Genomic DNA, 10,570 nt, shown 5'->3' with positions numbered 1-10,570 from the left:
CATAAAAAAAAAAACTTTTTAAAATTGAATTCATGTAACTCTTAGGGCTTGTTTGGTTCACTTTATTTTTGCTTATTTGATCTGGCCTGGTCTGATCTGATCTGATTTGAATGTTAAATTTGACCAAACTTTGATCTTAAATATACGGTAATCCATACAGAAAAATATATCAAGTGGGGTCTTGTTAGATTCGTAATAATGTGTATTTTATTAATATGTGATTTTCATAAATTTTTTCATTAAGAAATTAAAGATATTTAGCGATAAAAAATTGCGCATAAAACGATGATCTGATCTTAACTTATTTTTTCTGATCTGCTCTGAGCTTATTGTTTCTTATCTAAAATTATTTTTTCTAAAATAAGTAAAAATAAGGTGAACTAAACAAGGCCTTACTCCTTTCATATTTTATTATTTGCATCATTTCCCATGGGCATGTAAAATCTATATTCGTATCTTATCACTTGCTCTATTTCTCCTGCCACGTAAAAACCTATATATATATATATATATATATATATATATATATATATATATATATATATATATTAAAAAGTATTGTATTAAAACTCAATGGATGTATGTGTTGCCAATTGTAATTAGTAATTGTATGTTAGTAAAGGGCCAGTTCTCTTCAGCTTAATTTCAGTTCAACTCCAATTAGTTCAGTTCAGTTCCTAATTTCCTTTTCTCATAAAATATTCAGTTCAGTTCAGGTCCAATCAGTTCAGTTCAGCTCAACTCAGCTCAGTTTAATAAATCAGAACAGGCTTTAAGTTAATATTTAGCGAAATTGATTTACTTGAGCTAGCTAAAGAGTCCGAGTATAGTCTTTGTATGTCCTTACTCCAATTTGAATGTAGTATTAAATTCATCAAGTCAAGCACTTTCACTAATCTAATAATAATCTAATGCGTAGTGATAGATACTATCATACTAAGACTTATGTGCTAATGTGCTTGTTCGTTGGTAAATGATAGTAGAATATAGGATGAATATTCTACATATTCTCTAATAGAAGGATCGGATATAGTTTGTATATAAGATACAATTACTCGTACTTCATAAGTAACTTTTAAACACCAACTTTTAAATAGATACAATTACTTACTAATATCCTGTAAAAAATAAAGTAATTGTTATTTACTAATATAACCTAAAATGACAAAGAGAACTAGCAAAAAAAAAAAACTAAAAACGTAAACAAAGAAAGAAAAAAAAAAAAAAAACCTGATATGACAGGAAGGGAAGGGAATTGGAGAGATAAGCCATCTTTCATTCGGATAACAAGAAGGAATGGAATTGGTGGGGAGAAAAATAAAGGAATTAAATTGTAGGAAATTGATCTCTCTAACAATGGGAGAGATTTGGAAGGAAAACTCACCATTGTTCCCTCCCCTCCTATTCTGCTCCCTCCACAATTTTTTTTTTTTTTTTTTTTTTTTTTTTTTTTTTTGGTATTACAAAGTATACCATATAACAAAGTGAAAATAGCATAACAACATACTCCCTCTGTCCCTTTTTTTTTCTTCATTGGACTTTTTACGGTTTTTGAGACGCGTGTTAAAACGTATATATCTCAAGATTTATAAGTGTAAAAATTATAAAAACTTGATATTAATAAAATATATAATTCGACGAATCCAACAAGATCCCACTTGAATATATTATCTCTTATACATTAATGGGAATTTGCGGTCAAAATTATTAAAAGTTGACTCAAAAATTAGCTATGGAGCAAAAAAATAGGGACAAAGGGAGTAACACACAAGACATGTAGTTATGTAGACAACAACAACTGCATTAAGTAATGGTGTGTGGAGCCAGATTTTTCAAAATGAGGGACAAATGGATATCTCATAGTTTGACAAAAGTGTTGGAAAAAAAATCAATACTTAGACACATAATTAGTTAAATAATTAAAATCATAAATACTAACTAAAGAAATTTAACATTGTATACTAATTATTGCTCAATACTCCTCTGATGGCTATTCAAAAAAAAAAAAAAAAAAAAAAAAAAAAAAAAACCTCCTCCAGATGGTACATTATTAGTACTTGATTAGTGACAAGTCTATAGATATTTACTTATGGGTTTGATTTTTTGACGAATTATTTGAACATAAGATAATATAGCAGGTCACTAACTTGTCATGATTTCCTATTAACCAATAATTTATTGTTTAAAAAAATGGAAGGCAAATTGTCTCAGACATATACAAAAAATTAAAGAAAAAAAAAAGGTAAAATGAGTTAACAAAAAAAAAAAAAAAAAAAAAAAAAAAGGCAAAATTACAATCATTTTCACCAACTTTGTGAAGTTTTGCAATTATTAACACCAACTTATATCACTTACTAAATTAGAATTACTTGTTACAAAAAATACAAAAGTGACACTGAACAACTAATTTTATGTAACTCTCAACCCTTGTACAAGTATAAAATTCCTTCAACAATCATCTGCTTCAAAAAATTATTAACGTGTTGGAAAGGTAAGACTATATATGTGTCATATGTAGAGTTTTATTGAATGTTTAGTATCTTTAATGTCAGTTTTATTCTTTTTTAGGCAAATTGGTGTCAATTTAACAAGTGACACAAATTCGTGTTAATATTTGAAACATAAACTAAAATTGGTATCAATGAGTAATTTTGCCCCCAAAAAAAAAAAAAAAAAAAAAAAAAAAAAAAAAAAAAAAAAAAAAAAAGGATATAAAATAATCATATAATGAAATGGAAGGGGTTTGAGCAAAGCAAAATCTATTTGTGGGGCCTTACCACTAATATAATTAACTTTATTTCTCTTTTAATTGGTGTGGGGGACTGGGGGGGTGGGGGCAACGGATTGGCTTCGCCGTTAACATTAAGTAACAAAGCCCTGGGAGACCAAAAAAGTGAAAAACACCAATGCGAGCAAGCTTCACACTGGCTAACTTGTTGAACTTCAGACTAGGAGATGAATTTTTGACTTTAATTATTATAGATGTTGTATGATTTTAATTAATGTAATATAGTGTCCTTTAGAAAATCTTTTAAAATAAAATAAAATAAAATAAAATTAGAGAGCATAAAATGTCCGAGCATTATTGTAACACTCCGATCCCAAACAAATTAAGGAGGGGCCTATTGTCACAAAATGCGTATCAGGGGCCACCAACTGTCCCCACATACCAGCACAAGTCCTTCCGATGCATTTTATCATCACTCATGTGCACCCCGAGAAAATTTTCCAAAAAAATTCACCCATCCCAAGACTACTCTCAGCCAAGTACGCATAATTGTGAGGTACCTTAGCATATGAGCTCTTTAAAAGGAATATGCATCTTGTTGATATGAGTAGTATATCAAATCCTTTTGAAGCAATCATGAGGGGTATTACATATGTTGGTATGTGGGGACAGTTGTTGGTCCTTGATACGCATTTCGTGACAATAGGCCCCTCCTTAATTTGTTTTGGGTCGGGGCGTTACAATTAATTTTTTTTGGCAAGGAGAAAGACCCTGCTCCCTTTGTGTTTTAATAAGTGTTACGCTTGACCGGCACATTTGCAAAAAAAAAAAAAAAAAAAAAAAAAAACACTTGACTGACACATAGTTTTAGCCAATTCAATTGATTTTAATAAAATAAGATGCAAGTGTGGTATTTAATATTTAAAAAAATTGTAAAAAAGGATAGTGGTTTATAGTTTATTCAAAAGTAATTAATGTAAAAGGAAATAAATAGTAATAAAAAAGTAGTACTTCCTCCGTTTCAATTTATTAGTTCCATATATTATTTTGAGCCTTTAAAAAAGATCTACCCATATTGAATGTATTCTTATTTTATACATTTTAAATTTTGATTGGTTAAATTAATTGATCGTGAATTGATGACATGATTCTAAGTAAAGAAATTACTCCTTTGATTTATGCAATTATGGCTAATGTTTTCCTAAAAAAATCAAAAACTTTAAATAAGGCAAAACTATTTATGAATTATATTTTTACTTTAATGTTAGATTCCAAATATTTCCCTTTTCTTATTTTATGTGATTGATTCCATATGAGACTATCATATTGAAACGGAGGGACTAATGGGTTTAAGTGGAGACTATGAAAAGAGAAAAATATAATACTCCCTCCGTCCCTTAATGATAGTCCACATGGGCTATTTTCACGGGAATTAATAAACATAAATAAGTAGTAAAAGTACATAAGAAAGGTAAATTTACATTGAGTATGCAAAATAATAGAGAGAGAAATTAATAAAAGTACACGAAAAAGCAAACTTTACACGTAAAAGTTAAATTTGCACAAATATTATTGTAAATTGGAGGGAATTTTGATAAAAATTTAATATTAATGGTTATTGGAAAAAACAAATTGACCTGGGTGAACATTTTAGGACTAAGGGCCTGTTCACATTTACTTAGTTTCAGTTCAGTTCAGTTCAATTCAGCTTCAATCAGTTCAGTTCAGTTCAATTCAGCTTCAATCAGTTCAGTTCAGCTCCTAATTTCCCTCTCTCATAAAATATTCAGTTCAGCTTAGTTCAGTTCAGTTCAGCTCAGCTCCAATCAGTTCAGTTCAGTTCAGTCCAACTCAATTCAGTAAATGTGAACAGACCCTAAAATTTGGCCAAAAGGACTATCAATAAGGGAAGGTGAGAGTATTAAAATGTACTATAGTTTTTTTTTGCTAAAAAAGGAAGTACAACCCTTACTCTTTCCGATTTTTTTTTTAAATGCACCAGTTTGACTTTTACACTATTCACATATCATGTTTGACTTAATTTTTTTGCTATTATAAAATAAATAATGTTATTATATAATATATCATTAGATTCATCTCAATGTCAACTTTCATAATATTTCGTATAATTTTATTACAATTTTTACTAATAAATAATTAAAGATATTAATGGTCAAAGTTACGTCTTGACAAATATATCAGTTAAACTCATACAATTACAAAAATAAATAGAGTGACTATTAAAACACGACCGCATTTAATAAGTGTAACACTCGTTAAAACACCAAGGGACACCTAACGTTGATATGGGTTAGACTAGACTTGTGTTTTGAGAAATCTCTGGAATTGGGCCTTAATCCAAATTCCAAACCCTTTACACTACAATTTTGATTTTTTAAAGTTTGGTCATAATTGGAGTTTTGTAACGGGCATTACAGTCCTTTTCTCCAGTCACTGTTTTTTTCCTTTTTTTTTTTTGAATTTGAACAAAGTCAGATATTACTACTTTGAAGAGAAGATCTCACTCTCTTCTTTAACGGTCGAATTTTTCAAACACCTCTCTTTCTCTCTCATCTCTCTCTAACTCTTTCTTCTCTACCTTCCATTTTCTGATCATCTTCAACCTAGAATCTTTCAACAAGGTTAGTGTTGATTTCCTCTCTTTTGCTCTTATTTTGCTGTGCTTTTGTGTTTTTTGTTTGATTTCTGCCCAATTTGTTTTTGTTGGCCATTTTTTTTTTGATAAACCCTAATTTTCTTAGCGATTTGATTTATCAGGGTAATTACTGGAATTTGGGTTTTGTGTATACGAGCAATTAATTTCCAGTTACATTGAGGAATTGTGTTTTCTTTTTTGTGGGTTCTTTTTCAATTTGAAATTTTTGTTGGGAATTTTTCAATGTTAGTTTATTTGGTTTGGAGATGTATCTGTGTAAGTGAGATTTTTAGATGAGTTTGAATTTCTCAAAATTGACGTCGAATTTTCTATTTATGGAATGGAGGGGATATTATTAGTATTGTTTACTAAAATAACCTTTGTAATAATCGGTGTAATCGAGCTCGACCCCTCACTATTTTAGGAAAGGTTACAACTTTTTTCGGTGATACAAGATATATCTCCGGAGAGAGAGTATTAATTATAAGTTTATAACTTAGTTTACTATAATTGACTTGATTTACTGTAAAAGTCTCTCTTGGTGGTGTTAAGTTGAGTGATTTGATTACTGTCAGTGAGTAAATTAATTGAGTTCTACATCATATTTGGTCAATTTGATGTATGTTATGTATAACATATGGTCCAAATTATTTGATAGTACATACTGATAATATAATTCATGATTTAGTACATAATGGTTCAAGATTTCAAGAGTGCCTTACTTGAGCAGCTTCTTTTATATGCTCAATTGAAATTCTCATTGATTTTTTCTCCTTAATTAGGCTGTTGGGTTGTGCTTCTGTGGTGAATTAAGATGGCTGTGGTCCCGACCGATCCGATTACACAAGTGGAAACGACCTGTGGATCTCTATTATATGAACTTCAGGTATAAATTGTGAATAATTTGATGCAGTGATGGCAGTTGTAGTGTTGTGGTTTAATATATGGGTGATTGAAGTTGTTTGTTATTATGTTCAGATTATATGGGATGAGGTTGGTGAATCTGAAACCGCTCGTGATAAGATGTTACTTGAGCTGGAGCAAGAGTGCCTTGAGGTATACAGGAGAAAAGTTGATCAGGCTAACCGCTGCAGAGCTCAGCTATTGCAGGCTATTGCTGATTCTGAGGCGGAGCTAGCCGCCATTTGTTCTGCAATGGGTGAGAGGCCAGTCCATATTCGACAGGTAACGAATTCTAATACTTGATCATACATGTATACATTGAATTGATACCCTTCATTGTATACTTTTATTAGTCACCACTGTTTCCTTCATGCTATTATAGATCAGTTTCAGTCTTCAGAAATATGTCCATGAACTGATGCACGAAAACTTTAATCAATTAGGCATGTCTTAGATGCTTCAACAATTCAGATATTTCCACTTTCAGTACCTGATTGTTGATCACACATGTAGAATATGTGTAGCAAACTTGATCAACAGTCTGCTACCAGACTAAAAGCTTTCACTGAAAACGAATAATCAAAATGAGTATTTAGGAATTGGGCACAGAATCCATGCACTGTGATTTTTAACCTGTCTAGTAATGAGTAATGACCCAATTGAACAAACTTTTCAGACTGAACAAAAAGCCGGAAGCCTAAAGGAAGAGCTAGATGTCATTCTTCCACAGCTAGAAGAAATGCGAAAAAGCAAAATCGAAAGGAAAAATCAATTTCTTGATGTCATTGGACAGATTCAAAAAGTGTCCACTGAAATATATGGACTGTCAGGATATGATAGTTCCACAGTTGTTATAGATGAAAATGACCTGTCTCTGAGAAGGCTCGAAGAATTGCAAAACAAGTTGCAGTCCCTACAAAAGGAGAAGGTGAATTATTCTATTAATTGTCCATCCTTTTAAAAAGGTTCAAAACTTTAGTTAGTGTTTATTTGAATTAATTCTGCCTCGCTCTTTCAACTTGCAGAGTGATCGCCTGAAGCTTGTCATGGAACACTTGAATGATTTGAGTTCATTGTGTTCTGTCCTTGGGTTGGACTTTAAGGGAACTGTCAGAGAACTTCATCCAAGTTTAGCTGATTCTGAAGAATCACATAGCATAAGTACTGAAACACTTAAGCAGCTGGAGTCTGCCATATTTAGATTGCGAGAGCTTAAGCTTCAGAGGATGCAGAAGGTACATTAAACATTTTTTATTAGATTAGTTCTTTTCATTCCAATTTCTTATTTACTCATCACATATGTTCTTTTTAACGAAAATGGTTCAGCTTCAAGATCTTGCAACAATGTTGTTCGAGCTTTGGAATCTAATGGATACACCATTTGAGGAACAACAACCTTTTCAACATGTCACATGCAATATTGCCGCATCTGAAGATGAGATAACTGAGCCCAACGTCCTTTCAGAAGACTGCATAAAATATGTCAGTGCCAGACCTCTTATCTAATATATTTCTGATCCAAATTATAAGTCTTTTAATACATTGATTTTTATCCAAAGTATAAGTTTTTCTACATCAACCATGCAACAAGAAATCTGCTTTGATTGCATACATGTTGTGTTGTAGTATCAATACAATATCAAAACGTGTACTTCACAATACTAGTGCAACTTCATCGCAATTCAAGTACTTGCATTTTGGAGGAATCTTCATTTTGATCTTTTACAACAATGCTCAAGTATTGACCAGCAAGCATATATGACTTATGCAGGTTGAGGCAGAAGTTTCAAGATTGGAACAGCTGAAATCAAGCAAGATGAAAGAACTTGTCATGAAGAAGAGAACAGAACTAGAAGAGATTTGCAGGAAGACACACTTAGTTCCAGAAGCAGATTGTGAAACAGAACATCTCATGGCAGCAATAGAATCTGGTATTATGCTTTACATAATGGTTATAAGACTTTGAATTGCATATTGCATTGGTTCCTCCATATGCTTCTTCTTAATGGTTGTAGAATTGATCATATCACCAATAATAATAGATTGCTTTGCTTTGTACTTTTCTCTTATAGAATACTTAATTATTTTTCCTCTTCAGGAGCTTTGGATCCTGCTTCTGTTCTCGAACAAATTGAGTTGGAAGTTTCCAAGGTCAAGGAAGAAGCATATAGCCGCAAAGAAATACTTGAAAAGGTTGAAAAGTGGTTATCAGCCCGTGAGGAGGAAGAGTGGCTTGAACAATATAATCAGGTAATGTTTGTTATCTTGAAATATTTACAAGCTCATTGTCTTACCTCCAACATTCACATTGATGGTTAATCCTTCCCTCTGTCACCTTAGGATGACAACCGGTACAATGCAAGCAGAGGTGCTCATCTCACCCTTAAGCGTGCTGAAAAAGCTCGATCACTAGTCAACAAACTTCCAGGTAAACATGGTGATATATGTCATGTGCAAATGATTTCATTGTAAGGATTAGGCTGATGTAGTATGTATCTAACACCTGTATTGTAGAAGAATTTTTGGTAATTGCTCACAATTTTGATTAACCTTCGATGCTCACACAGGAATGGTGGAGGCACTGGCTGCAAAAGCTCATAGCTGGGAGAATGAAAGAGGTGTTGAATTTATGTATGATGGTGTAAGTACATATTTCTTAATACTACTTTTTTTGTGTTGTTTTCCCTTGTCATTCAATTGTAAATCAGCTCGTGTTTATCAATCAGGTTCGTCTTCTTTCCATGCTTGAGGAATACATGATATTGCGGCAAGAAAAGGAGCTAGAAAAGAAAAGGCAAAGGGTATGCATAGCATCTTACTTTGATCCACTCTTTGATTTCAAGTACTTCTTGAAAAAGCTGTTAGCTTAATACTTAAGCCTAAATATGGGTGTTTATAAAGGCATGCATGTGTATTATTGTCTCGAATTTCAGGAACAGAAGAAACTCCAAGGGCAAATAATTACGGAGCAAGAGGCACTTTTTGGCTCAAAACCAAGCCCATTAAAGAGTGCCAAGAAGCCTTCCCGAAGAATGTCTATGGGAGGTCCAGGAGGAGGTCCAAATCGAAGGCTCTCCTTAGGAGGTAACATGCACCAAACTCCGAGGCCTGATTCATCTCACTCAACTAGAGCAACACCAAGTTCCCGTTCTGTCAGAAAGGATGACAACAATGGAGGACAATCAACTGGTTAGTTTCTTCAGATCAAGGCTGATCAACCAATTATATCTATTTTCTGATATGTGATAAAGGGTTTGAGAGATGTTTTTTTGAGCTAACATTTCCTTGTTCCAACTGCTAATGTTTGATCATTTGTTTCATTATTTGTAGCGAGGAGGGCACTAGACATTGCCAATCTCCCGACTAGAAACTTCACATTCAGTGGTCGTGAATCTGACCCTACTACTGTGGCACGAAGACCTTTCTCCCCTATTTCTTCTGTGGCATCATCAAGAGCAAATGGAGATTTCTTTGACGATCAGAACATACTGCAAAACAACAGTGTACAGAAATCTCTGGCCAAAAACGAGGCATCCCAGAAAGTAGCTAGTGTAAGCAACACTTCAGTAGTTACTCCTTCAAAGAAGATCCCGGCTGGTGATGAAGAAAACCACACTCCCAACAAAATGTTGTTCCCTCCACCTACAACGCCTATGACAGTTTCAGCTCCTATGCAAACATCGATGACACCAGCTCCTTCGAAACCTCTTTTTGGTGATAATTTGGTAGGAGAAAATGATGAAGAAATAGAATACTCATTTGAGGAAAGAAGAGCTGGCTTTGTGCTGCCTAGCACACATCTAAGAAGAGCTCTACAAATATGAAACCTTAGGAAAACCTTAGAGGATTTGGTTTTTTTTATTTTTTTGTTTGTTGGAAATATACTTTAGATGATGGTGAAGTCAAATGATATTTGGCTGCTTAACCTTTCGTCCCACTTGTAATATAATCTGTTGGATTGCTTCTTGCCTGAACCTGCGAGTTGTAAACTCTAAATTGTTCTAATCAACTGGACTTCTTAGTCCCTGTTGATGAAATTTGATAATTCAATTTCTTCTTTGATCATGTATAATCGTTGCTCAGATTTATATAAATTCAAAGTTGATATCTCCTCGGACTTGCATTTTCCCGAGTAGCACAGCTAGCCAACCACAAGAAGTTAGTATAAAGCTTAATTCTTAGTTGTTAATTTCATTTTTTATACATTGAAGTTATCGAGTTAATTAAGCTATACCATACCACGTTTAATTTTGCAAGACTATAAACTATTCGAGGCATTGATG

General features: G+C 32.8%; 1 protein-coding gene across 1 annotated transcript; it reads left to right on the top strand.

The window, feature by feature from the left end:
* The first annotated feature begins 5,270 nt into the window (after positions 1–5,270).
* LOC145581641 (65-kDa microtubule-associated protein 3-like) lies at positions 5,271–10,328 on the top strand. Its single transcript, XM_081638662.1, has 13 exons — positions 5,271–5,370; positions 6,167–6,270; positions 6,363–6,569; positions 6,964–7,215; positions 7,313–7,522; positions 7,614–7,769; positions 8,059–8,218; positions 8,386–8,537; positions 8,628–8,715; positions 8,855–8,928; positions 9,014–9,088; positions 9,221–9,476; positions 9,618–10,328. Exons 2-13 carry the CDS (start codon positions 6,199–6,201, stop codon positions 10,109–10,111), a joined length of 2,196 nt encoding a protein of 731 aa, XP_081494788.1. The 5' UTR covers positions 5,271–5,370; positions 6,167–6,198; the 3' UTR covers positions 10,112–10,328.
* The last annotated feature ends 242 nt before the right edge of the window (positions 10,329–10,570 follow it).

Source organism: Chenopodium album, chromosome 15 (genome assembly GCF_948465745.1).
Source record: "Chenopodium album chromosome 15, dcCheAlbu1.1, whole genome shotgun sequence".
Lineage (NCBI taxonomy): Eukaryota > Viridiplantae > Streptophyta > Magnoliopsida > Caryophyllales > Amaranthaceae > Chenopodium > Chenopodium album.
The sequence above is the reverse complement of the archived record's forward strand: the minus strand, read 5'-3'. Positions and strand labels throughout refer to the sequence as shown.

Excerpts from the sequence above, each read along its gene's own strand:
- LOC145581641 (XM_081638662.1), top strand. The coding sequence starts at position 6,199 with ATGGCTGTGGTCCCGACCGATCCGATTACACAAGTGGAAACGACCTGT. Across the intron at positions 6,570-6,963 it reads GGCCAGTCCATATTCGACAG|ACTGAACAAAAAGCCGGAAG; the intron begins GTAACGAATTCT and ends CAAACTTTTCAG. Across the intron at positions 9,089-9,220 it reads TAGAAAAGAAAAGGCAAAGG|GAACAGAAGAAACTCCAAGG; the intron begins GTATGCATAGCA and ends CTCGAATTTCAG.